This window comes from Leopardus geoffroyi, chromosome C3 (assembly GCF_018350155.1).
Source record: "Leopardus geoffroyi isolate Oge1 chromosome C3, O.geoffroyi_Oge1_pat1.0, whole genome shotgun sequence".
NCBI classification, from domain to species: Eukaryota; Metazoa; Chordata; class Mammalia; order Carnivora; family Felidae; genus Leopardus; species Leopardus geoffroyi.
Genome location: NC_059338.1, coordinates 3,464,008 through 3,491,493, shown reverse-complemented (window position 1 = coordinate 3,491,493; position 27,486 = coordinate 3,464,008). Strand labels below are relative to the sequence as shown.

Below are 27,486 nucleotides of genomic sequence, written 5' to 3'. Positions count from 1 at the left end.
CTTGACAAGAAGTTATATTTTAAAAAAAAATTTTTTTTTTCAACGTTTATTTTATTTTTGGGACAGAGAGAGACAGAGCATGAACGGGGGAGGGGCAGAGAGAGAGGGAGACACAGAATCGGAAACAGGCTCCAGGCTCTGAGCCATCAGCCCAGAGCCCGACGCGGGGCTCGAACTCACGGACCGCGAGATCGTGACCTGGCTGAAGTCGGACGCTTAACCGACTGTGCCACCCAGGCGCCCCTAAAAAAATTATTTAGTTAAAAAAATAGAGTAACAAAGCTTCTGCATGGAAACCAACTTGATAAGAAATTATATTTAAAAAAATTATTTAGCGAAAAAAATATAGAGTAACAAATCTTCTTGAGCCCAGGAGAACCTGGGGAGTCTCCTGTGTGTAGCTTCAGTCTCAGAGACAGATTTTTGTAGAGGGTCCCAGGCCAGAGATCGTCCTTCTCCTCTCGCAGCATCTCACAGCCTCACTCCACCTTTCGGCCCTTCCGACAGCAAATAAACGATTGCTAGGTGAGCAAGGAGCTTGTCACTTTTCACCAAAAGTTCCAAGATCTGGGTCCTGAGTTGTCATCCCCTGTCTTCTCTGCGAATGCCCTCGGCACATCGCAACAGTACATTGAGCATCCACGGAGGGAAATATATGGGCGCTGGTCAACATGTTGCCTGTTACGATAATTCTTGCATTTCCTCCAATCAGGAAAGCGTGACCCTCTGGCATAGATCTACGTATCATCTAGCAGAAACGGGGTGGTAGAATTTCCAAGCACGAGGGCCTTTCGCGCACCGATCTTACAGCTGTCGATAAGCAAGTCCAAAATGAGGACTGTCGCCATCTCTACGCCTGGAAATCAGTGGCTCCCGCCACGAAGAGTGGCCTTTATCTGAGCCTGACCGCAAAGTGCGAATTGTGAAGTATGGAACTCACCGTTTGGGTGACAGCCAGACGACAGCAGAGACTCGACACCTCCTGCCATTAACATGGTTGGGTTTTTATTTCTTTGTGAGCCTTGAGTTTGAGGGAGAACACCCAAGACTCCATCTGCGGGATGCGGCGTTGACTCGCTGACCGGCCCAAATGGTAAGAACTTAGTCGGTGCGTGAGCGCAGTGAGTAGATTAATTCTCCCACACAACAAACATCCCGCTGAGAGCGATGTGGCAGCACCGAGAGCCGGTGGAGCTGGCCTCGGAGGGGACGCTGGCCGAGCACCGTGGGCCGATCGGGATGCTGGCCCACGGCGTCCTGCGTGGACTCAAAGAGAGACTGGGAACGGCAGCCTCCGTTTCCGGGTCAGACACCTGACAGGTGCTCTCGTGCCCTCTCGTCCACCGTCACGGTCGCCACCACCACCACCCCTGCTCGGATGCAAACCCGACCAAAGGCGCGACCGCACCCGCTGGGACAGGAGGTTGGCGGCCGTGAGGAGGCACCCTGCCACATCAGTCCACCCTCAGGCCGTAAAGTCCCCTCTCCCAAATGTCCCGCGCCTCCAAGACAGAAGCCTGAGTGGACACAAATCTTCGGACACCCAGATGACTCCAACCAAGAAGACTCAGAAGACAGGGTCCTGCCTTTCCTGGTAAAGAGGAGAGAGAGCAGGATTAACAGGTGAAAACGTCCCTGATTCCTCCAAGATCCCAACAACAAGAAATACAACAAAGATCCTCAAGTTCCACCCCAAAAGCAAAGAGCACAAACACCTCGGCGGCAAACGTGAGATGTCCGCAGACCCGGGGCCAGTCGGGGCCCCTCCACCTAAATGCAGGTGGCGGCCCAGCGAGCTGGCCTCCAGCAGCCGCCTGAGGCCCAGCGCCACCTGCGTCCCGCAGCCCCAGCCAAGGTCACGGTACCTGCGGGCCCGAAGCCGGGCAGAGGAAGCAGGCAAGTGAGCGGCCCGTAGCTGTATTGCTTTCTTTCGAACTTTGCGATTTTAACCAAGGGATAAAAGTTAACAACAGATCAGAAAACGGCAGGTCTTGCCCTACTCGTTCATTTATCCGGCGGGTATTCACGGGGCACCTGCCGTTCTCACCTTTTTCAGCTCTGCGGTACCTGTTTAGCATCCAGACTCTCGTCCCCCAGCCCACCTTATCCCAAACTTGGAAGTGAGTTCACAGACTTCCTTTTAGCTCAGGAACCTTGGCTGGCTGAACTTTGCCCAGAACACACAAGTTCTTAAGGGCCACAAAGAACCTCAAATTTGAGCTGGAAGGGGCAATTTACCTGCCTCCCCAGTACTGGGACACAGAGAGGTTGAAACTTCTTTTTTTTTTTTTTTTTTTTAACATTTTAATTTTTTTTTATTGTTTATTTTTGAGAGAGAGAGAGAGAGAGAGCGATCAGGGAGGAGCAGAGAGGGAGGGAGACACAGAATCCGAAGCAGGCTCCAGGCTCCGAGCTTTCACTACAGAGCCCAACGAGAGGGGCTCGAACTCAGGGACTGCAAGATCATGACCTGAGCCTAAGTTGGATGCTTAACTGACTGAGCCACCCACGTGTCCCTCTTGAGAGATTTAAACTTCTGAGACAGACTGATTGGAAAACCCACTGCATTTTTGACTTATTGGTCTTTGAATCCAAACTGTATGTTTTGGGGTTTCAATTTTTTTTTTTTTTTACACACCTTTGTTTCTGTAGGTTTACTTTGCTTTTTGCTGTTGTCTATCTTTTATGAGTGCATATGTTGGGGTCCGTACAATCCTTCTATCTATAGAGCAGACAGAGGTCCCAGTAGGTCTGGATCTCAAATTCTAGTGTCAAATTCTAATTTACTGTTTTCCCACATCTACTGTTGAAATGGAAACGTCTATTATTCTATTTGTTATTACCTTGTAAGCTTTTTTTTTTTTCTCCAAAGATTTTCCAACTTTCCTTCCATTCTTTTCCAATGGAACATCTCATACTTAGACTCCAAAATTTCGGATTATCTAATTGCTTATCTGTTTTGCTGTTGAGGTGAAACACAATATAAAACAAGCCAGCTCAGTGGAATTTAGTACATTACAATGTTGTGCAACCACCAGCTCGAACAACTTGCCCAAAATTTATATCACCCAAGGGACTATCCCACAGCCATTATGCGGTCACCTACCCCCACCCTTCCCCCAGGCCAATCCCCTATTAGCCCATAATCCTCTTTCGGTCTCTGTGGACTTACTGTTGTATTTCATATGAACAGAATTACGCAACCTGGTTTCTTTTCCCCCAAACATCATGTTTTTGAGTTACATCCACGCTGTGTTATTTCCCATTCCTTTTTATGGCTGAACGATGTTCCATTCTATGTATCTACCACATTTTGTGCAGACATTTACTCACCGATGGGTATTTGGGCTGTTTCTTCCTATTCACTCTTCATTATCGCGAATAGTGCTGCCATGAGCTTTTGCGTACATTTATCTGAACATCTGTCTTTAGGTTTTACGGGGACATACGTAGAAGTGGAAGGTCTCCGTCATATGGTGAATTCTACGCTTAGCTTTTTGGGGAAATGCCAAACCATTTTCCACAGAGGCAGTGCCACTTTGCATTCCCACCGGCGATACGAGAGGGCTGAAATTTTACATAGATAGATACTCTACTAGAAGTAAAAACTAATGCATTTTTGTTTTTATTTTTAATGTTCTTTTAAAATTTTTAAGTGTTTATTTATTTTAGAGAGAGAGAGAGAGAGGGAGGGAGCACAAGTGGGGGAGGGGCAGAGAGAGAGGGAGACCCAGAATCCGAAGCAGGCTCCAGGCTCCAAGCCACCAGCACAGAGCCCGATGCGGGGCTCGAACCCACGAACCGGGAGATGGTGACCTGAGCCGAAGTCGGACGCTTGATGGACTGAGCCATCCAGGTGCCCCTGATTATCAAATTTTATAATATGAGACTTATTATCTCTAATCGCAAAGTGAGCTGGTCAGCACCCACAAAGAGCTCTCATGCCTTTGACATCTTCCGCTTTCTTTTTTGTTTGCTTTTGCTTAGTTTCTTTAGAATTTCTCAATCCTTCCAGGCTGTAATCTCCTAAGATTTTAATAACAATGTTGTTTCCAAATGCGGCACTTAAACTTTACATTTTTTTTATGTTTATTTATTTCTGAGACAGAGAGAGACAGAGCACGAGTGGGGGAGGGGCAGAGAGAGAGGGAGACACAGAATCTGAAGCAGGCTCCAGGCTCTGAGCCATCAGCCCAGAGCCCGACGCGGGGCTCAAACTCACGGACCGTGAGATCGTGACCTGAGCTGAAGTCGGTCGCTCAACCGACTGAGCCACCCAGGCGCCCCTTAAACTTTACATTTTAACCGTCCCTTCATACCATTATCTGTGGAACACAGCATCACCTGTCCCCAGCACCCCCACCCCTGGCCCTGAGGACGACTGTCCCCGCGTGGGGGCCGTGGGGCTGGACCGCCGCTCTCCCCATAAGCCGCTCACAGGGAGCACCCCTCACGTTCCCTGCTCCCGGCCTTCCTGCAAGAACACACTTGACCAGCTGCCGCTCTCGCTCATAATCTTGAAAAATAAAAGGTGTTTGTGACTTCAGAGCCTGGATTCTTGTCGGCCACTAAAGCTTGAAGGGAGGGGTAGTTGGTGTTTCTCTCTTTCCCCAAGTGACTTTAACTGTCATTTTAACCCAGGGGATTAATAAAAGTCCTTCCAGCATTCCATTCTAGGACCTTCGCCTTTCGCTGAAAGGGGGGCCTCCGCACACAGACTATATTTTTGCAAAGACCCTGGTTTGAGCCACTCCTTGCCTGATGGCAGTTGGGGACAGCAGCACATGCCTTATTTCTTTGAAGACATAACATTTGTGACACTCGCTTCCTGGCCTCTCCCTACCATCTGCCCACTCTGTGTCTGCTGTAACCCTCACGATTCAGACCAAAATGTCCGTTCTGGGAGCCAATCACATGTCTACACGGGGGCCTCTTAAAATCGTCCTGTGGGCTCCGAGCCCCCAGGTATAAAGGACGCTGACAGTGATGTCCTTACAGCCTCCCCTCTGGATAACAACACAACCTTTGCTGGTTCTTCTCTCCCCTCTTGGTTCAGAAGGAAGAGGCAAAGAGGAGGCCCGAGAAGTTCGGCTTCGCTCACCGCATGCTCTGATTCTATGGGAGGCAGGGGGGGCTCAGCCTGGAGGTGACAATGGAGCAGGGGCTGCCCTGACTTCACGCCCAGCTGTGCAGTTTGCCAGAATGGCTACTTGTAACGAATGATCTCCACTAGGCCAACGGAAAGCTGTTTTCTGGTTGGTCATTTTCTCATGTCTCGACATTAAAAGATTGATACGTGAAAAAAAAAAAAAAGAATACCATAATGAGTTCACATTTGTATAAATTTCTTTTCAAGTCCAGAACCACAGAGTTTTATTCCTTTAACTCACAGCAACTTCTCCCATGAGGAAAAACTGGCCGCCGATGAACCAACACAAATACGTCCTCACCCACCCCACTCTACGCTACATCCCATTAGACCACACACGCAAGATGGTCTTAGGACAATACCAACACCATCATGAACAATATGATTACCGGAAACAAGGTAAGAATTGTTTTCTGACCCTGGGGTAGATCCTCTGTAGATAAGTAAACTGTTCTGCTTTAAAGGAGCTTGAAATAGTTCCAGACTTACGGCTTGTCACCATCTTGACAAGTGGTTACGAGTAGTGTTGCATTTTGCTTTCAATGGTTAGGAATGGAAACTCTTGCTTGTTTGATTTACAATATTACAAAATGTTCACAGGGAGCAAGGTGTCCAGAGTGGCTGGGTAAGGGGCTCAGCACGTTCTTTCCCTAACTATCGGTGATAACAAGGGACATGATTTTCTAAATAAGCAATTTCAGAATTCTGGAAAATGACCAGAGATATACAATAGATTGAGAAGTACTTACTCCAGAGCTACCTTACCCTCAGCAAGAACAACAGAGTGACTGACGCCAGGCTGCTCCCATCCCTCCCCTGGCTTGGTGATTCTGGAAGCCGAGGACCTACGGTTTTGCTGTCACCAGAAGGGTGTACCCAACTTGGAGCTCTGCAGAGAGGCCTCATGCCCAGGGAGGTTGTAGAAAATAATAACAATGGGTGGCAAAAATCAAAGGTCAACATGACTGCTGCCTAGGGCTGCAATACCCGTTAAGGCAAAGAATAGAGCGGCCAAAATTTAACAGATATCAGGGAAATGAGTCAGACATGGTGGGGCCTGATGAGCTGTCATGTATTCCTAGAAGTGTGGAACGTTGCATACATACTAAGGAGAGAGCAAAGCGGGCCACAGTTCTCTGCTTATCCCTGGCCAGACACGAAGCTTTGCACAGAAAAAGCAGAGGCCAGGGCAGATTTGCAAGCTGCTTGAATGGTAAATGTGTGTGTGCTCCAATCCATATGTGTCCCCTCGACAAAAGATGTAACCCTTACCAGTGCTGCTAACACACAAATTTCAACCAAGAGAATTTGAAGATGTAATCGGCTTTAGGAAACGATTCATGAATCGTGCAGCACCTCATCTAGGAAGTCGAGATGGGAGTGACTTCCAGGGAGGCAGGAAATAAGAAGAAGGAGAAGAGGGGAGGGAGGGAAGGAAGGAAAAGAGATCTTCTTGCGGTGACCACTGTGCAGTGTAGACAAAGACCCAAGGATTACATTTTACGCCTGAAACTAATATAACACCAGTTGTCACCTCGATAAAAAAGCAAAGTGAGGAGGGCAGCCAGAATCCACAGAACTAGCCCAGGCAGGTAATGAAATAAACAAAACCACAATCAAAGAGCCTCAAATAACCATCAAAGAGTGGATGAATAAAGAAAAAGATAGTATATTCATACCAGAGATCTATTGAGCAATAACAAGAAATATGGAATGACTTACAACCACATACTAGGTGGAAAAAAAAAAAGCCCAGATACAAAGAGTACATATAAGTGATTCCGTTTTTTCCTTTTTTTAATTTTTCTTTTTTTTTTAATTTATTTTTGAGAGAGAGAGAGAGCTAGAGAGCAAGTAGGAGAGAGAGAGGGAGATAGAATCCCAAGCAGGCTCCACACTGTCAGCACGGAGCCCGATGCTGGGGCTGGAACTCACAAACCGTGAAATCATTACCTGAGCCAAAGTCAAGACTGAGCCATCCAGGTGCCCCTTTTCCTCTTTGTTTTAAGCTAAATTTAATTTACTTAATATACAGTGTCATCTTGGCTTCAGGAGTAGAACCCAGTGATTCATCTCTTACATAGGACACCCAATGCTCATCCCCAAAAGTGCCCTTCTTAATGCCCATCACCCATTTAGCCCATTCCCCCCACCCGCCACCCTACAAACCCTCAGTTTGTCCTCTGTATTTAAGAGTCTCTTATGGTTTATATAAGTGATTTTATTTTAATAAAATTACAGAAAAGACAAATCAAAGCTTAGCCATATCAGTAAGCATACCAGTATTTGCAAGGATTCCTGGTTGGCGGTAGGTTTAGCTGCCAGTGGGTATGGGGGTAACTGGGGTAATGGGATGTGCTGTATCTTGACGGTGGTCTTGCTTACATGAGTGTATATGTATGTCAAAACGAATGGAATTGTATACTTGAAATAGATGCATTTTATGGTATGTAAATTATACATTCATAAAGTTGATTCAAAATTTCTAAAATGAAACCAAAAAAATGTACTGAGTACAAAGGGCATCGACAGACTGAAGAAGGTGGGCATTGCATCTCTAGTCAAGTGGATATGGTCCCCACTGTTTCGTCCTCGACCAGTTCACGAGTGTGCCTGTCCTGTGTTTCAGGGTTTGACAAGTGTTACTTGAATTAGTGAATGAGTCTTGAAAAAAACAAAGTCCAGACAAAGGTATCTGAGATAGCGCCACCCTTGGGGGGGTTTGTCTTCCATATACATCCTGTGCTTTGATCCCACCCCAATCCTGGGGACCGGCTCTCTTGTTCCGTTTTGTTAACCATCCGCGACACGTCTGCCCCACCGCACACATGGCCTGCCCACTCTTTCTCTCTTCGTGTTTGGAATAAGTTGGAAAGAGTAGCATCGTTGTATTTGGGGGGAAAAAAGCTTGGCAAGGAGCAACGCTGCATTTTTCCTTAAGAGTGTAGTGAAAAAATGAGGGCGCTAAAGGGATAGGGGATTTGGGGGCCACTTAAGAAACATTTAAAGACAAAGGGAAGCACCAATCCTTCAAAGCCTATAACCACGTCAGGAGTAAACATATGAGGAGAGACTGTCAATAGAACAGTGAGTCCAGCTTGGATATGGTTTGTTTGGGTTTGATTTTCACTGAGCACGTTTTACCCACAGAAAACACATCTTCATCATGATCACTGTCCTAAAGGAGTTTGCGTATTGGAAGGGGAAGAACGACCTAGGGAGACGCTGTGCAGGGAGAAATGAGATGCACCCCGAACGGAGTTGTTGAAGGGCTTCCCACCAATGGGTCAAGGAAGACTCTGGAGGATGTGAACCATAATGGGCTTTGAAAGTTGAGGACTATGGAGCGAATGGAGATTATAAGGGAGGCATTCCATAGAGGGTTACACAACTAGACTGGTTTGTGTGAACTGATGATCGTAAAGCAGAAACAGGAAAAACAAATTAAATGGAGGGTGGAAAGAAGGGTATCACTCTGATGTCCTAGGCTCCCGGGCCATTGGGGAAGGCATGGCGAGGAAGCTCACGGGATGTCTTGATAGGAGCTGTGGAAGAGAGACGGCAGCCTTTGGGTGCATTGGAGGAGTGAGGAGCCAGGAGACAGAAGCTAAGACGGGTAAAGCTGGAACGTGAACTAAGAAACTGGGAAGAGAGGAGGAAACCCAAGAACTCACCAGCGCTTCTTAAACCACAATGCAATGACTATCAGGAGAATGAGGGGCACTGTCACAGCCAACAGGATCAAGTACATGGAGAGCTGGTGTCCTGTGGGTATTAGAGAGACACAACGGACGTCATTTTTGACCCACTGCCGGTTCGACTCTGTCCACTGATTGCCCATCTCAACAGGTGCATCGGATACGAAGGCCGTCTTCAAACAACCTGGTCACTCCGTTCTCACGCCCGCCCAGAGGAGGGTGCCTCACCTCTTCCCCCAGCCTCTGACCTCCGAGCCCCCCTTGTGCTCCATCCTCACTTTCCTGAAACCACTTGTATTCGTTCTTTCCCGACACCGCACTCCCCTCGCTCTGGCGCCACAAAACTTTCCTCTGCCCAACCCTCTAGGCTCAAGAGCCACCTTCTCACACCTACAGGCTCTACCTTACTCACCCCAGTAGAGGACCATGTCCCGGCCCCCTAGACTGCTGTGCCTCACTCGGCAAGACAGGCCGGCCGCCTCCCCGGCCGCCACGTCCAGGGTCACCCGAAGATACCACGTCCCGTCAGCGTGGGGCAGGACGTCGCCGCGCCGGGTGCCTGGCTGCTCCTGCTCACCCCGCATCCAGGTCACCCACACTGGCTTCGGGTAGAAGCCGGACACATGGCACACCAGCAGCAGACGGCCAGGACCGGGACTGGGGCCACTGGACAGCCAGGCCACTGGCCTCACTGCAGAGGGCATGAAAGGTATTCAGACGGAGATTCTAACACACAGCTCAAGGGGGTAACCGCATCAGTATGTACGTATTATCCTGCTCTAGGAAACTTGTACCCAGAAAATCCTAACCTCCTTGAACTCGTCCTTGTCTTGACTTTGAAAGGGACGGTGGGAAGGGGCACGTATAGAAAAATCTTAGAGGCAGGGGCTGTACAAACCTTGCTTCTGGAGATCCACCTTCCCTGCATCGAAGAGACCCAAGGCAAATCGGGGACAGGTGTTTGTGGTGAGGCTGTGCACCGTTTCCCTGATGGCTTCATACTGGTTCATGAGGTCACAGGCGCTCCGGGCTCTGCTATCACTCTCTAGAGATGGCACCCAGGACATGTTTTGGAAGCTCAGGAAATCTGATCCTTGATAAGCTGCCTGTAAGAAGCCTTTTGCAATGTCACTAGAATGTAGCTCACAGCCAGCTGCCACCTGTATTTCCATGGGATCTGGGAAGAAGGAGGAAGGAGAAAGACAGATTTGTGGGTGGGAAAATGAGACAAATGATATAAGGACTTGATTGACAAGTGGAGCCGGAAGGTTTTGTAGAGGTGTGGGCGTAAGCCAAAGATGAGTGTGATCAGGAAGAAGGAAGAGAATTCAGGGGATGGGGAAGGGGCCATCGGGATACATGCCAAGAATTAAGAATTTGATTTGAAGAAGTCAGGGAGATGATAGTAAAGTGGAGGTCAGAGTCCACGTGAAGGGTCTCCTGCAAGTAGAGGGCACATGACATGGGTCGTAACGGTTGTTGGGCCATAGCATAAACCTTGGAAGAGCCTGCATGGAGGAAGAGATCACAGTTTAAGGGAGTCAGGCACAGAGGGGCACGACCGTGTGTCTCTGTGTTTTAGGCCGCAGAACGGAGACCACTGAGGAAAGCTAAAAATGAGCAAGAAAAAAGAAGTCAGAAGAAGAAAGAGTCTAGGAAGTCTTGAGGAGCCCAAATCTGGAAGGACCCCCGAGTTGATTCATGAAGATGTCTGTCCTGGGAAAGGAACAACAGGCAATGGTCCCAAAGGGTGTGCGCATGCCTCCCGGAAATCGGAGCACCTTCCGAGGGAACTTACATGTTAAGTGCAATTGATCGGCATACTCTTCAGTCTCCCGAGGTAATCCGATGAAGTAGACGCGGAACAGAAGCTCCAGATCGATCAATTCCTCGTTGCTGAAGTTGCCTTTAGACCACGGGCGCAGGAAAATTATCGTGTCGGACTTGCTGTCCCAGCCGTGAGTCTGCATGTCACCCAGCCAGCCTGAGCCCTGATGCTGTGCCCAGGACTGGTTGGCAAAGGAGAAGATATGGACGACATGGAACGAGAGGGGTTCCTGGGCTGCTGTGGGTAGTAGAGCATCAGGTCGTTTAAGAGAAAAAAAGAAGCAAGCAGGAAAGACAAGTTGGGAAGTGAAGCAGTTATGAAGGAGGAGAGGAGAGACAGAGAGGGCAGGGGGAGAGGGAGAGGAGGAGCGAGAGGAGGGGGTAGAAGGAGGGAGAAAGAAGGAGAGAAGGAGAGGGAAAGAGGGAGAGAAGGGGAGAGAGGGGCAAGCCACGACGAGGTTAATGATGACATTTCCCTGACTCGGGGCCCCACGCTCACCACCTGTCAAGGAGCGGACCTAACCCCGGCCGGGACCTCTCAGGGTGCGGACGCTCCAGCCCCCCGAGAATCCCGATCGTCTTGGGAGAGGCCGCCGGGCTCTGCCCGGAGCTGGGGACCGGGCGGGCGGCAGAGGCTCTTACCTCGTGCACCGTAACCTCCCAGGAGAAGGGCAGCCAGCAGGGTGACCTGTAGAGACACCATGTCACCTGGAGAGGTTTCCCCACTCCCCTCTGTTTTCAGCCAACCTGCCTGGCACTGTCTCTGCTCTGACTTCCTTCTTCCACCGACAAGCCGTCCTCCCCCCCAACTGCTGATTGAAATAAAAAAGCTCTGCTGCTCCCTCTCCAGCCTCCAGCCTCCTACGCGGGCTCTCATTTCCCCTCCAGCTCCCACCAAGCCTGTCCCCCTGCCTGGCTTCCAGCTCCTCTCCTTGTCTCCACCCCCCACCACGCCCGCTTCCCTCCGCCAGGAGGGAGTTGTGTGTGACACTGGAGCGTCACCGCGCCTCCCTGGGACTCACGTCTCATCGCTACAGCAAAACACAGAAACCGCACCGTTTGGCTGCGTCCTGCTTGTTCTAACAGATCAGGGGTCCAGCTCTGCCTCTGTCCCATCCAGCCCCCTCTCTGGATGGTCCATCCCTCTCCTCCCCTTTCCAGAATCTTCAGAGTCTGCTCTTTCCCGACTCACCCCGTATCCCCCCACCTTTCTCCTCCCCTGATTCTCGCGGGCACCTTTGTAAGTTGGAGGATTTGTGTTCTCAGGTCTGCGCCACCTCCCCAGGCACCTTGATAAGCCATCGCCGGCTCCCCCTTCCCCCGAGAGAGCAAAGTGCAGCCACCCCAGAGTGCACAGGACCATGCAAAGTGTAAAGAATTTGCCCGCCTATTGAATCTAACTCATACATCCAGTCACCAAAAAGTCACTCAACACATGCTTGGTTCCAAGCATCTTAACGGAGTCGTGAACGGATAGAGCCTGACAGTGCGTTCAGCCAATGCAGAAGTGTATTTTCAGCCAAGAATTGAATTCGGGGACACGTTTGTCAGCATTGATAACAAGGCTAGAAATCACACTCAGTGAGCTCTTTCTTTCTTTCTTTTTAAAGTTTATTTATTTGTTTTGAGAGAAACAGAGACAGCGTGAGTGGGGGGAGAGGCAGAGAGAGAGAGGAAGAGAGAGAGAATCCCAAGCAGGCTCCCCACTGTCAGCACAGAGCCTGACTTGGGGGCTCGAACCCGCGAGGCCGTGAGATCATGACCTGAGCTGAAACCAAGAGCCGGACGTCTAACCGACTGAGCCACGCAAGAGCCCCTCGGTGAGCTCTTTCTATTACGGCCACAGATCCATGGTGATTTCCACGTGCCACAAACTTCCAAGAGCAACCATCCACAATTTCAGCCCCAGCCAGATCTCGCTCACGTCCCAGATCCTGTCATCACCCAAATCTTCTTATTAATAGCAAACTCTGGTTTTAGGAGGCCACAGTCCACACAATGCTGTGTGGTTATTACATTTTTTCCCACGGGCTCGTAGGAAAACTACAGCTCCCTGCTTCCTCGCCTTGGGGCTGGGGCCGCTGAGCTCTGGGCATGGAATGTGTTGTGCTTCAGACGTGGCCTCTGACCACCTTCCCTGCAGGATTCTGAGAACCTCTGCCTCCAGTAGGAGTTTCCGAGGCAGAGGCCACAGGCCATTGGCTGGCATCAGAAATCAACCGTGTTGTATTTGGTCTCTAAGATTCTCAAGTTCACTTATTTTTTTTTTTTAAGTTTATTTCTTTTTTTTTTTTTTTAATTTTTTTTAACGTTTATTTATTTTTGAGACAGAGAGAGACAGAGCATGAACGGGGAGGGTCAGAGAGAGAGGGAGACACAGAATCTGAAACAGGCTCCAGGCTCTGAGCTGTCAGCACAGAGCCCGACGCGGGGCTCGAATTCACGGACCGCGAGATCATGACCTGAGCCGAAGTCAGCTGCTTAACCGACTGAGCCACCCAGGCGCCCCTAAGTTTATTTCTTTATTTTGAGAGGGAGAGAGAGAGAGAGATGGCAGGCAGGGCAGAGAAAGAGGGAGAGAGACAGGATCCCAAGCAGGCTCTGCACTGTCAGCGCAGAGCTGGATACGGGGCTTGAACTCACGAGCTGTGAGATCGTGACCTGAGCAGAAGCCCAGAGTCGGACGCTTAACCCGCTAAGCCACCCAGGCGCCCCTCTCACGTTTACTTATCACTGGGACCCAACCTGGCCACAGCGGTTAGTAGTATAGAACCTGTAACCCTGTAACTTGCCCCCCTCCCGAACTCAGAACAAAGTGAGGTAAAGACACAGAGCGTAAGATCTAGCGATCAAATCGTCCACATCACTTCTGATGAAGCTTCTAGAGAACTTCGCTTATGCGTGTAATCCAAGTACTCTTGGTGGCCTTGACCCCCAAATGAAGTGGTCTTACTGTTATAAACTGAGTACTTGTGTCCCCTCCCCCACCAAATTCATAGGTGGGAGACCTACCCTCCCCCTCACCCCCTGCAGGGTGGTTCTATTAGAAGATAGGGCCTCCAGGAAGGCAGTCATTGTTACACAGGTGCTAACAGGGGGGCCTTACGAGGAGAAATGCCAGGGAATGAGCTCGCTCTCTCTCCCTCTGCCCTCACGCGCCAAGGAAAGGTGATGTGAGGACACATCAAGAAGGCAGCCGTCCGCAGACCCAGAAAGAGAGGCTCTGCCAGAAGCCAAACCCTTGCTCTTGTGGCCCCAGGAACTGGGAGAAAGTGACGGCGTGGGGGTCAGGCCCGGGCAGCCGAGCTCGCCCAGTGCGGGCCGAGCCCCCGTGCAGAGTGAGCACAGGCCGGAGGCGAGCAGACCGAGCCTGTGGGCGTGGGACAGGTTCTACCGTCGCTTTTTCTCCCGGAGTCACTCGTGAGACAATCCACGTGATTGCCACGGGAAAGAGCACAGACTGATGAAAGAAGGGAGAAGAACGTGGGAAAACTCGGCCTCAGGGGAACGAGAAGAGCAGGGACAGCCCAGCCCAGGATGTGGCCGTGCCGGGCCAGTCACCCCAACAGAAGCTGGAAACCCGCGTTCCTGGGACCCGTCCTCTCCTTGCTCCCTGTCACTTGTCTGTGTGACCTGCATAGTATGCCTCTTCCCGTGGGGGCCGGGGGCAGCCGTGACCCCCGCTGCCTCCCGCAGCCCACGCCCCCTCCACATCTGCTGGGCACTCTGCCTCAGTGGCCACATAAAATGTAGACCTGATTACGTCAGGCTCGTTCTTAAAATATTTCGGTTACTTCCACGAAAAGCCAGCTAAACTCATCCTGAATTGGTCAGTTTTATGCCCGGAGGCTCACGTGGCTGGCACCCCAACAGAAAGGCAGGTGGGGTGGGCAGGGGGCTCTGTGAGGAGGGGACTGAAGCTATTTGCAGTAGTGAATGCTCAGGAACACAGACCCCAGGGTCTGGAGTCTGTGGAAAAGGCATCGGGGAGAGCAAGTGGGTACAGGTGAGCCTGTAGACACACACGGCCCAGATGGGATCATCTGACAGGGGAGCGGCCTCCTGGGATCAGAAGGTTGTGGTTGTGCCGCGGGCCCCCTGCTCTGCCTCTGGCGACAGCCTTCCTCTGCTCGCCCAGAAGTCCTGGTCCTTGGCCCTCCCAAATTCACCTCCGTGGGTGATGTTTGCCCCTCAGAGAGCTCTCCTGGGTTCCCTGTGGTCGCGGCCAAGTTCACAGGACCTGCCCCCTGCCCTGCCATCCCCTGCCTGGTAAGCCTCACCCTCTGCCCAGTTCCCTGTTGGAGAAACCCCACAGCCACATGCCCTTCCTGGCCTTTTCACTTCCCCATCAGCCCGCCTGCGGGCTACCCCCTTCCTCCGGGTCCCAGCAGCAGCCCTGCCCCCTTCCCCGTCCTCCACCTGCCCCCCACCCACAGCACTGAGGGCGGGATAGTCCCCCAGGAGGACCACCTGCAGAATGCTTCCCCCACAAATAGCTTCTCTGACGGAGGGGAACTGACGTTCTCTAGCCCGCCTTCAACTGCAACAGTGTCTGACTTGGTCCACGTTCACATCCATTTCTACTTACAGAGTCTTTTCTTTCTCTGTTTCCTGGGTCTCATTTCTTACTTTTCTAGCTTGAGTCCACATTGTTTTCTACTCACCCTTCATGTGAGTTCCCAGGCCCTCCTCTCTGCTGCCTTCCCTCCTCATCTGTTCATTCAAAGACCCACCACCCCTTGGCTAAAATCTGAGAGCTATGGCACGACCTTATCACGTTGACCCTTAGATTTCTGTGTGTAATTATATATGAACCACGGGCTTTTTTTTTTGTTTTTTGCAAGACAGAAGTAGATATTTTTTGCAAGGTGAAGGTTTGCATAATCCATTTTTACAGTCCCACACTCTCATGCAAAGCAAAGACTGACTATACCACAAGATTTGGCGTCAAAATTTGAACAACGGCAATTTGTTGGCATCGATGACATCTTCTTATTGACATCGTAACTTCATTTTTATTTTATTTTTATCTTTTTCAAACTGTTTACTTCATTTTTCTTTTTAAAAAATCCCTTAATCCTTTGAAACTTGCAAGGAATTAAGTACATTCAGTTGGGATTCGAATATCATTCTGCGTTTACTAAGTTTACTAAAATGTCGTGCCACATTAGGACTGAGGGCGTCAACGTAAAGGATATTTGGAAGCCCACGTTCGGCTTTTGTTTTATTAAAAGTTCAAATTAGCAGTATCTTTAAAAATATACGGTTGTATTTCTGTCCCTTGAGAAAAAACTAGAAGTAGGCAGTTCAGGGTGGTGGTGGCATTTCATTGCATCAGGGGTTTGGGTGTTGGTTTCCTCTTTTGTTTGGGGCTTTTTTTTAAATTTTTTGTTTTACCTTGTTTTGTCCTATCATGGTCTTCACCACTCCAGGTCCTCATTCTGAAGGTCACCCCGTGCTCCGAGATGGTTGCTGAAGGTCGTTCCTGCAAACGCACCTTTCCACCAGCAATCAGGAAAAAAGGAGGGGGCTGGGCACACCCACCTCCTGCTATCTCAGCACACTTCACGGAGGTTGTACAGTCCATCGGTCAGAGCACAGTCACGCAACCACACCAGCCACAGGGTGCCTTACGGCTGCAGCCTTTCTGCTGTGCAGCTAATAACTGGGGGGTTGATTTATTCCAGAGAAGGTGGAGAATAGATTCTAGAGACAACCAGTGGTCTCTGCGAGGAGCCCAATCCACCTATCCATTTAGGCACGTAGGTATGATATATGGTCGGTCAATAGTTTGCTTGAGTAATGTTGCTCAAAGCTCAAAGACCAAGGGTTCTTTTCTCAGGACACGTTACGCCCAACTTAGGGATGGTGCTGGCTCCTGTCGACAGTCATCTCTGGCTTTCTTGCTGAAGCAGAATGTGTTGTGCTCTGGGAATGGAAGGAGTCGTAATCAGGCCAGCCGGTGCCTCTGTCTTAGAACAGACCCAAAATTGGGTCTCAGGAAGAATCTTCGTATTCCCTGTGGACGCTCTCAGCCCCCTGGGAGCAAATCCCGGATTCAAGCGACAGTCTTTGACCAGATCTCCAAAAGCCACGAGAAATGTCCAGTTCCTAATTCTACCCACAGCTCAACCGATTATTGGTTACCGCTCTGCATTTAGCAGATAACATAAAAATTGTGGCACATGAGGTGGAGGTTAGAGTACATAGTCTAAAAGTCGCTGCCGCTCAAGTTCAACATAGGCGGTATTTACAAGAGACGTAGAGTATGCTCATTCCTACAGATAATGGAAAATCAAGCCTTGAGTTTGTCAGAGCGTGGGAGCCCTGCACGCGGGCCCAGATGCTGTCATGTTGTGTAGGGTTGTCTCCTCATCTTTCACGTAGCCTGACATCATCCCCTTACTTTAAGGGACTTAGCAAACTGGTGAAATTGACAGAACAAATTTCTCAAGAACGTTGTTCACCGCACCACATTGGAACTGATGGGAGAAATTTCCGTGTGGCCTGAGGACCAGGAAAACCTATACTTATCCTGAATGACTCACCTTTCTATATCTTCTAGGCCCTTCTAGACCCTGCCTCAGTCACTGCAGAGTCCTCCCATGACTTAAAACTCACAGCCAGTGTTTAGGAGGGCATCAAGATGCTTTTTTAAATTTATTCCATTCTTGGTGACATCCTACTCTACCAGCCAAATATTCCCTTGGATTCTATTCCCGTATTACTGTTGATAAACTTTTCATCTTATATGCATATTTTTACAAGTAATTCCAATGACTAACTAACAAGTTAGTGTGAATTTAAGCGTGGGGTTTGTAAGCCACTTGTTCCTTCAGGGACAAGGACACAGAAATTTTGTTTTAATCTCCACTGCCACCCAGAGGTAAAATATAGAAATTTACCCCAATCTGTAGCCTTGGGCGATTACAAAAAACCCTCACATTTCTAACCAGAGGGTTTTGATGTTGCGCATTTTGATTCTGTGCTTAGAAATGAAAGTACTTGACACAGTATTTTATATTTTTATGTCTTTTTTTCCCTGGCGTTTTATCCATGGTGCAACCCATTATCCCAATGGTTATTCAGTCTCTTTATTCTGTAGAACATAATTTTAAAACGTTTTCCAATATTTGTTTTGTCCTGTTGTGTTTTGCCTGTGGAATCGTAAGCGCAGATAGTTGAGCAAATATTCTCCTTCATTTGTGGCCCCCGGACATTTCTTGGTCTGAGCAGACCACCTCTGTAAACTACCTGATCTGTTCATCCCCCCACTCCCTTCTCCCCACATTTTACTGTCTTGATGGACTGTCCTTCTGATCCTGTGTGTTCTTAGAAAACGTGGTGTTTTTTGACGTATACAAGTTCAATGTCCACAAAAGGTACTAAACCATATGCTTTATTTACTAGCATATCTCATTGAGCACTGTTTTAAAGACATTACCACAGTGCTCTGTGTACATGCGTATTTTATTTTTAGAATCCCAAATACTTCTTTCAGTCGTCCACCATTAATTCTGTCCAGTGTATACTTGGTGGACAAGAAAGCTTTGATTTTGTAAAGGAAAATGCAACAGTGTTTATTTTTTGTGTATTTGTTTTTTCAAAAAGCCCATCCATTCTATACACTTCGTGGTACAGAAGCAACAATTTGCAAAACAGTGAAATCATCCGTGTTGCCCCCACTCCTCCTGGACAGGCCCGTCTCCTAAGGGAGGAGAACCCAGGACTCTTGCCTGGCAGGACCCCCCTTAGTTCCGGGCCCCTGGGAAGGACCAAGCCCTTGGAGCCTGCCCCACTGCTGAATGGGGGCCGTGTACATGTATATGGCAGGCGGGTGAATGACCACCCTGGGCCATTTCTCGCCAAGGCTCTGCAGCCTCCAATTAGGGAACTTAATTTAAGAAATAATTCCTCACCAATAGGTCATAAAAATATTCTGCCTTGTTCTATGCTGCTAACTTTGTAGTACTGTCTTTTACATTTATGACTTTATTCCATTGCGAATAAATCTTTGCTCTATTCTTTCAAATCTATTTGTAGTCATTTATTCTTCCATATAATATAAAAATTAAATTGCTATGTGCCTCCAAAAATCCAGCTGGAATTTTAATTAGGAATTTACTGATGCTATAGAATAACTTAAAGAGAAGTATGCTTTTTTATAATGATAACTCCTTCCATCCAACTCTGATGAATTAGAAATACTGTTAGGATCTTTAAGCGTTTTTATAATTTCTCTGTAGAATTCTCATATATTTTTTCTTTAACTAATTCTTGGCTATTTTATAGATTTTGTTGCTATTATAAGTGGCATTTAATTTTACCTTATTTTCTCTTGTTGCTTATATAAAAAGTGCTGTTGGCTTTTTAATATTTATTTTGTGGCTAAAGAACTTGCTAAATTTTTTAAATCTTTTTCTATTTTTTTTTTTTTTAATTTTAGAGAGAGAAAAAAGAGGTTGTGAGCAGGGGAAAGGGGCAGAGGGAAAGAGACAGAGAATCCCAAGCAGGCTCCACACTCAGCACAGAACCCAACTCCGGGCTTGATCCCAAGACCCTGGCATCATGACCTGAGTCAAAATCAGATGCTCAACCGACTGAGCCACCCAGGCGCCCCAAAAACTTGCTAAAAAAATTTTTAATGTTTCTTTTTGAGAGAGAGACAGACAGACAGACAGAACACAAGCAGGGGAGAGACAGAGAGAGATGGAGACACAGAATCTGAAACAGGCCCCAGGCTCCGAGCTTTCAACGCAGCGCCTGCTGCGGGGCTCAAACTCACTAACCGTGAGATCATGACCTGAACTGAAGTCAGATGCTTAACCGACTGAGCCCCCCAGGGGCCCCAGAAATTTTTATATTACCTCCAGTTGTTTACTTTTAATTCCAATTACATTCCAATTCCTAAAATTCTAATTCTAGGTAGAAATCATACTATCTCCAAAAAAAAAAAAAAAAAAAAAAACCACCAAGAATAAGAAGATACTCATTTTCTTGAAATCCTTACAATTTTTATTTATGCGTTAAATTTTTACCTAGATAAGCTCCTAAACTCTCTTATTATTCCCATTATTTTGCTTATTTTTTAATTTTCTTGCATACAATTATATGATCTGCAAATAATAATAATTTTTCTTCAATTTCTATTTCCATGCCTCCTTATTTCCCTTGCCTTCCTGGATTAAGGATGGCTTGTAGTATTCTACAGAAGAGCGAAGATTCCAGTGGGCGGTCATCTCGTCCTTGGTTCTCACTGGAATACTTTTAAACCTTCAGAAGCAAATAAGTGCCCTGCAGGCTGCTTGCACCCGCATTCCGTCCATTCTGGGCTGGTCAGGTTTTATCAGAGGGGACATTTCAAGACATCAAATGCTCTTTTTGTAACTCTGGACGTGATTGTTTATATATATGTGGTTTTATTTTCTTCGTCTGTTCAAGTAAGGGATTCTATGGATTTTTTTTTTAATTTTTTTAACGTTTATTTATTTTTGAGACAGAGAGAGACAGAGCATGAACAGGGGAGGGGCAGAGAGAGAGGGAGACACAGAATCGGAAACAGGCTCCAGGCTCTGAGCGGTCAGCACAGAGCCCGACGCCGGGCTTGAACTCACGGGCGTGAGATGACGACCTGAGCCGAAGTCGGACGCTTAACCGACCAAGCCACCCAGGCGCCTATGGAGAGATTTTTAACGGTAGACAATCCTTACGTTGTGTGGGTAAATCCCACTTCGTCGGGTGCTGGATTCTGTTTATAAATATTTTGAGTCTGTGCACCTAATTTCCCCGAAAGTGTGCCTAAATGAGGTCAGCAGATAGTCACTATTTTAATATTTGTTTTATTGTTTTCCGGAAAAAGTCTCGCTGGCTTTGGTGTCATGCAGATTTTGCCTCAGGGCACTGGTTGGGGTTGTTTTCCATCTTTCTCTCTGCCTGGAACAACACATCTGGAGCAGAGTTACCCGCTGCGCCTGCAGTCTGCACCCAGGACCCTGTGCAGCTCACAGGAACTGGTTGATGCCCCTTCCTTCTCTGTAGCAAGGACCACGCCCTCAGGCGTTTTCCCTCTTCTTGTTTCTCCTTCCTTCTCGCTCATGAGGAAGTATGTCTTCGTGGGCAGACGTGCGCAGCCCTGTTTCAAGAAGAAATGCCCTTTGCCTAGTTATTCACTGCAAGTGCTCATTTCCGCTCTCAAGTTCCATTTCAATCTTCTTTTCAGAACGGAGACATTCTCTAGATGCTCACAGCTTGCTGTGGACTTGGCCAGGTAAACTTCCTCTCATGTGGGAATAAGAAAAGGAATTTTTAAGGTCACCAAAACGATTAAAATAGTTGAAAGGGGGGGCGCCTGGGTGGCGCAGTCGGTTAAGTGTCCGGCTTCAGCCAGGTCACGATCTCGCGGTCCGCGAGTTCGAGCCCCGCGTCAGGCTCTGGGCTGATGGCTCAGAGCCTGGAGCCTGTTTCTGATTCTGTGTCTCCCTCTCTCTCTGCCCCTCCCCCGTTCATGCTCTGTCTCTCTCTGTCCCAAAAATGAATAAACGTTGAAAAAAAAAAAATAGTTGAAAGGGTTCATAATGAAATCATTATAAATAGTGAACATAAAGATTCATAAAGGTGATCAGGTGGTGATCAGTTAACTCTTCTCTCATGGACAAAACTGACTGTAGTCATCTGGTCACATGTCTGGATTTCGGAAAAAGAAAAAAAGAAGAAGAAGGAGGAGGAGGAGGAAGAGAAGTCTTTTACATGCCATTAAAAAGTTCTAGGTAAGTGATGAGTCACTTAATTCTACTCCTGAAACCAATACTACACTATATGTTAACTGACTTGAATTTTAAAAAAATGTCGGGGCACCTGGGTGGCTCAGTCAGTTAAGCATCCAACCTCAGCTCAGGTCATGATCTCACTGCTCATGGGTTTGAGCCCCGAGTTGGGCTCTGTGCTGACAGCTCAGAGCCTGGAGCCTCCTTCTGATTCTGTGTCTCTCTCTCTTTCTGCCGCTCCCCAGCTCGTGCTCTGTCTCTCTCACTCTCAAAAATAAACATTGAAAAAAAAAATTTTTTTAGGTTTAGAACAAGATGAAAAGCTAATGAATAAATTAGGAAAACATCAAATACTAACTAAGTTAAACACTTTTACTATGCAACACAACTTCACATTTTAAAATATCACACCTTTCAACCTGATCAAACAACTTTTATGTCCAGAAAGCAGGAGACGCGCCTGGGGTGGGGGCACAATGCTTCTGCACAGTGGAAGCAAAATGCCACCACTCAGTTACCTGCTCTCCCCATCTGCCCACGGATCTCATGGATTCTGCACAACAGCCCCTCCTTCCAACTGTCCAGGAAGTTTACTTTTCATTCAGCTTCTCCTTTCTCCCGTGTCCAATCACAAATGGAGCACATTTGTACTACACTCTGGATCCTTCCGTGAGGAGATTCTCCTAGTGGACACTTCCAGCCCCTAAATATGAGCCCACTGTGGCCGAGGCAGAACCACTATTTACGAAACCAACAGGAATGCTTACAGGAAGAGAGGAAGGCTCTGTCCCCGTCCCATGTGAAGGCTCATAAAGCCCACTGTAGACAAGATTTTTAGAGATTTTGTAGAGAATAACCTGTAAAGAGAAAAGTTGACACAGAAAGGCGACAAAGATTTCTGAGTTTTCACCTGGGAAATTAAAAACAGACATCAAAAAAGGACTGAGCTTGGAGGAAGAGATTATTCATTATATCTTTAATATCTTGACACGCAGCTGCTTCTCAAGGGTTTTGGAACCAGTCTCAGAGAATATGGAACCGCACAACCGCACAAATAGTACAAGTTGAGTAAGAGGTGAAGGAATGAACTGACGTATTGGGTCTGGGGGAAATCCACTGAAAACTTCTTGCATTTTGAGTATTTCCTGCCATTGCCACAACACTTCCTGGTTCATGATGGCTGGTGAGGCTTGTCCTCTGGTCTGTAGGAAAAACCTGGAGTGAATTTTTACCAATCACTTATTCAGCAGCAGAATCAGCACTCGATTCCTGACCAGTGGTTTATTAGAAACCCACCAAAACACCCAGGACAGGGCCTGATCCAGATGTCAGGATGTCAGGATTAACAGGCAAAACAGGTAGGAGTGTCACAAGATGAGGACACATGAAGAAAAGGACAAGCAAGCAAGAAAATGAATAGACGAACATTTTCAAGAATTGAGGGAAAGGAAGGCAGAAGTGAGGAAGAACATTGTAAGAAAGAGAGATGTTAGCCCAGCGTCCCCAGGGGCCATGGCCACATCCATTAGAGGGAGCACCCAATCACAAAGGACAGAAATCCACCTCTGTGGGCTGAAACCATACAGGAAATGAATGGGCTGATGGAACTGGGGATCCCAGGGTTATTGGGGCTCCAGTCCCTTCTGTGGGTCTGTGTGTCTGCCTTCCCTTTTGTGATGCTTTGGTTTTGTTGTTGCTACTGTTTTCTGCTTCACGGGAATATGATGACAAATGAAAACTGTCCCTTTGTACAGCGTGCAGCTTTCCAGCCACCCAGGGAGGAAGGCTGGGAGGCACCACGGGAGACACGGACCTTCGCCAGGTCCAACAGGTGCAGCGCAGCCTGTGATGTGACAAGAACAAAAGTCCTCCTGATGAAAGTCTTCCAGCAACTACTCCGAGAGGACGGCCTGAAGAACGTCGGGAGTCCAGTGCGCACGGCATGCAGGGAGCTGCAGGCGACGCTCAGGTCCTGAGCTGTGGCACCTCCAGTTTGACATGCAGCATTTTGAAGGAAAATGAAGCATTGGTCAAGAAAACCTGAATTCAAGCAAACCATGAAAGTGAATTGTTATGTTGCATTTATCACACGTTAGAATACTTTTAATTGCGAGGCAAGAATTCTGTTTTCTTTAAAAACCGTAAAAGGAAATACACACTTGATGTTTGGTATATGTTTGGTACAAGGTAACATGATGCCACAATCACTCTTGGTAACACGGCCACCACCTCACACCCGGATCCTCTCCTTTCTCTTTCTTTCTTTTCTGTTTCTTGTGGCGAGAACACTTTGGATCTACCCTCTTGGAAAACTTCGTGTATATAATTTCTCTGCCTTCTTGTATGTAGGTGTCATCCTCAGGCTTGCTTCCCTGATGCTGAAAAATGGGCTGAAGTTGTTTCAGGCTTCATGCCCCGACCTTATCATCCAAGACGATAGAGACCATCTCTTTCCTTGCCATCAACCATAAGAATCGGAATGCCTGTGACCCGAGCCACCTGGAGCCAGTGTCTGGCCCCAAACCATGGCACTGGGGAAGGACAAGTGGCTTCTGTCTGGTGATTGGCCGGAACTGGATGGAACCTGTCCATGCTTCATCCCATCGGATTGTCAAGGATGCTTTCTCCTGAGGGACTCAGGGTGATCAGAGCCCAGGGCTACACACGAGGCTGGAATCAACCAACCCAAACCCACAAGGTGGCCATGAGGTAGGCTAGACCCTAGAGAAGCAGCCAATGGGTCTCATCTAGGGGAGAAATTTGGGGAAGTGCCATGATTTGCTCTCTCCCTCCCAATATTTTTCACCTTTGCCACCTCTCCCATCTCAACATTATCTCCCAGAAATATCCCCATGTGCAGCATTTGTTCCCTCTGGATGTTCTCCTGCCCTGAGCCTCTCCTCTCTGACCCTGAACAGATTAGAACTAAGTCTCTTTCGCCATTGAACACAAAGAGCTTCCTGTACTAAGAAACTATTTAGAAACAACAATTAAAACCTTAAAAAATCAAGAAAACAAAATTTTCAAACCCCAAAGGCTATAATAACCTTTTCCTCCGCACTACCTTCCACTCCAAATGTCCCTGCTGTATGGGCAGGGCTTGAGAAAGGTTTATTGAGTGAATTAATGAATTCTACAGTAACTGAAGTCTGTCCATGGATGTTTCCACTGCCTTTGGGGTCATAAGTCACAAAGAGTCCATGTTCATTATTCACAGAGTCTGTCTGTGCAGATTGGTCTTCCTACAGGCATTGATTTGTAACCCCAGACACATGTGCTCATTGATGTTCATGGACACATAGAGTGGCCGACATGTGTCACACACCCCACATGTTCCCCGGTGAGGATGAACCAGGTACGGCTCTGCCTTCCTGTGTGAATTCCCACACTGCAAACACATGCCCTATTCATGATCCATTTGGTGCCACACTTTCCTCACTTACATGCTCTTTCTTGGTGATTTTATATTTAAAATGACCCTGAATCCCAGAGCTACAAGGAGCATGGGTGGTCCTAAGCACAGAAGGCGGGATGTGCCTCACAGACAAAAACACCTGTGCGGGTAAGGCTCGCTCAGGCTCACAAGGCAGAGTTGTGGGCCATGAGGTCAGTGGCAATGAATCAATAATACAATAAATTCAGGAAAAGGAACAGAAAATTTGTGATGGCCATGTGGAGCCACTCTAGAAAGTACTAAAGTCACATCTAGGATGCTATGATGACACCACAGAAAAGGGGAAAGGAAACTATATTCGTGGATTCATGAGATGATGACCATTTCTTGTTTGTTTCTAAAGCATCATGGGCAGCACAGCTTTGGGGCTGAAAGCCAAAGACCCTGGCTATCACAGTACCCATGCAGGGGAATATTACAAACTTTTGAGCTGGTATTTCCATATAGGGAAATAGAGCATGCAATCAATTATTTGGAAATATATATATATATATATATATATATATATATATATATATATATGAATAAGCTCTATTTAAACACAAACACACAGGAAACAAGGCTGTGTATTCATCAGTGGGCAAGTGTTGCAGCAGAGGCTCCCATGATCCCAACCCCCTATTAACTCCAGGAGCAACAGCTCACTGTGGCTGATTCCGTGTCCTCAGGGACTGGGACACAGCAGCCACGAATGTGAGGATGCTCTGTATGCCCTCTCCCTGCCGGACCCCCGTTCATTCCTGAGCACAACACTCTTACTGGCTTTTCTGGACCCACTCGTTTCCCTCCAGGGACGTACTCACACTGCTACCTCTCAGGCACCACATTTATGCACCTGTGAATCCCCTGCTGGTTTTGCTAAAATGCAAATTGTGATGCAGTGAACCTCGGCTGAGGCCAAGCCCCTATATTGCCAACAAGCCCCAAAGTGATGTCTCTGCTGCTGTCCTGAGGGCCTCAAACAGCCAGGACCTGCATCTGCCCTCCTCCTTTTATCCACATCAGGTCCACTCCAACAGGTGTCTGTGTTTAAATAATAGAAATATCCACAGACAAAACTGTATTCTCCTCAGAGGCTCAGAGATGTTACCAAGGAACCATAACAGTATCAAGTCTCCAGGCAAAGTGAAAAGACTTTTGACAAGAAGAACATCAAACGTCTCAACTACTACAAACACGACAGGAGGCAAAAGAAGAAAAAATTATGAAATTGGCATCAATTCAACACAGACTTTTATTGAGGGCATATTCCATGCAGGCGAGACTCCTTGCCAAGGATACAAATATTAGAAAGACATGGGCTTTACCCTCAAGAGGCCTAAGAATTAGGATGGAAAAGGGACCCAACTGGGGACAATAAGGGATGGGTAGTGAGTCATACGTTTGCCAAAGAGAAACTATGGATGTTGGAAATTCTCAGCAGGCAGAGACTGCTTCCCCTTGAAAATCAGGGAGGGCTCACTGGAGGAAGTGACACCTGATGCCTGTGACCCAGGGAGGTACTCAGGCTTCATTTTACTTGGAGAAAATGTAGAATTTAACTCCAAGAATCAGGTGAGAACAACAAAGCCCGCTAAATTATTCTTGGCCGATATTGACAACTGATCATCGAGCAGAAAGGAAAGACAAAAGTTGCACACAGAGACTTGCAAATCCATCACCACTGAGCTGGGTTTAGGTAAGTGCTGGAACTGGGGCTGCTGGGATCTCTCTCCGAAGGGAGGCCAGTGCACTGAGGTCTCCAGTGTGATTTCCTGGGAGGAACAGATTGGAAATGCTCTGCAGCAGGTGGAGGTGAGGACTTCAGGGGAAGGGGCATGGATTTACACAGTTGGGAAAGAGCAGGAAGGTGGTTCCAGACTTACCAGCGCTTCCAGAGCCAGAACGCAAGACCTGCCAGAAGCACCAGGGGCACGATCACCACCAGGAAGACCAAGCCCACGGGGCGGTGCTGCTCTGTGGGTTCGGTGCACACAGGGTGTCAATTTCCATCCACCCCGGGTTGACCTGCACCTTCCTGGTCCTTTTTGCTCCCGTCACCCTCTGTCTCACCAACCACCCTTCCTCTTTCTCCTCTCCCATCCCTGCTCACAGATGGATCCTTCAACCAACCCTCTGCTTCCTGCTACATCTACAGGACCCTCACACCCAGCTCTCCATTTCTTAGGTCACTAAATTTTAGTCCTTTATGATCTGGAGTCCCTAGAATCCCAACTTTGTATCTATCTCTCCTGCACTGCTGGAGGACCACCCTTTCCCAGCTGGGCACCAGCCCTTTCTCACCCCAGTAGAGGACAATATCCTGGCCTCCTAGACTGCTGTGTCTCACTCGGCAAGAGAGGCCGGCTGTCTCCCTGGCTTCCACATCCAAGGACGTCTGAAGATACCATGTCCCGTCAGCATGGGGCAAGACCTCGCCTCGTCGGGTGCCCTGGTGCTCCTGGTCACCCCGCATCCACGTCACCCACACTGGCTTTGGGTAGAAGCCAGAGACGTGGCACACGAGGAGCAGACGGCCAGGCCCCGGACTGGGGCCAGTGGACAGCCAGGCCTCGGGCCTCACTGCAGAGACAGGACAGGAATTCTCAGACTGAG

General features: G+C 48.1%; 2 protein-coding genes across 9 annotated transcripts in view; both read right to left on the bottom strand.

Annotated features, from left to right (window-relative positions):
• Window positions 1-7,352: 7,352 nt before the first annotated feature.
• On the bottom strand, window positions 7,353-12,170 carry LOC123585987 (T-cell surface glycoprotein CD1c-like). Of its 3 annotated transcripts, XM_045454778.1 has the most exons (7): window positions 11,697-12,170; window positions 11,317-11,362; window positions 10,646-10,912; window positions 9,746-10,024; window positions 9,260-9,538; window positions 8,824-8,914; window positions 7,353-8,694 (listed from the first exon to the last, which is right to left on the bottom strand). In XM_045454778.1, the coding sequence occupies exons 3-7, from the start codon at window positions 10,815-10,817 to the stop codon at window positions 8,673-8,675; spliced, it is 843 nt and encodes a 280-aa protein (XP_045310734.1). In that variant the 5' UTR covers window positions 10,818-10,912; window positions 11,317-11,362; window positions 11,697-12,170; the 3' UTR covers window positions 7,353-8,672. The 3 variants fall into 3 exon arrangements, with proteins under 3 accessions (XP_045310734.1, XP_045310733.1, XP_045310732.1); XM_045454777.1 differs by lacking the exon at window positions 11,697-12,170 and having other exon boundaries at window positions 10,646-10,909; window positions 11,317-11,606; XM_045454776.1 differs by lacking the exon at window positions 11,697-12,170 and having other exon boundaries at window positions 11,317-11,605.
• A 13,937-nt stretch (window positions 12,171-26,107) lies between these two features.
• LOC123585986 (T-cell surface glycoprotein CD1a-like) overlaps window positions 26,108-27,486 on the bottom strand; it is a 96,657-nt gene continuing 95,278 nt past the window's right edge. For 5 of the 6 annotated variants that reach the window (XM_045454772.1, XM_045454768.1, XM_045454771.1 and 2 more), the window contains 3 exons: window positions 27,175-27,453; window positions 26,757-26,847; window positions 26,108-26,645 (listed from right to left, as the gene is read on the bottom strand). In XM_045454772.1, the coding sequence (XP_045310728.1) occupies window positions 26,549-26,645; window positions 26,757-26,847; window positions 27,175-27,453 (467 nt within the window). In that variant the 3' untranslated portion in view covers window positions 26,108-26,548. The remainder of the gene's footprint in view (window positions 26,646-26,756; window positions 26,848-27,174; window positions 27,454-27,486) is intronic. The other variant, XM_045454769.1, reaches the window with a different exon arrangement.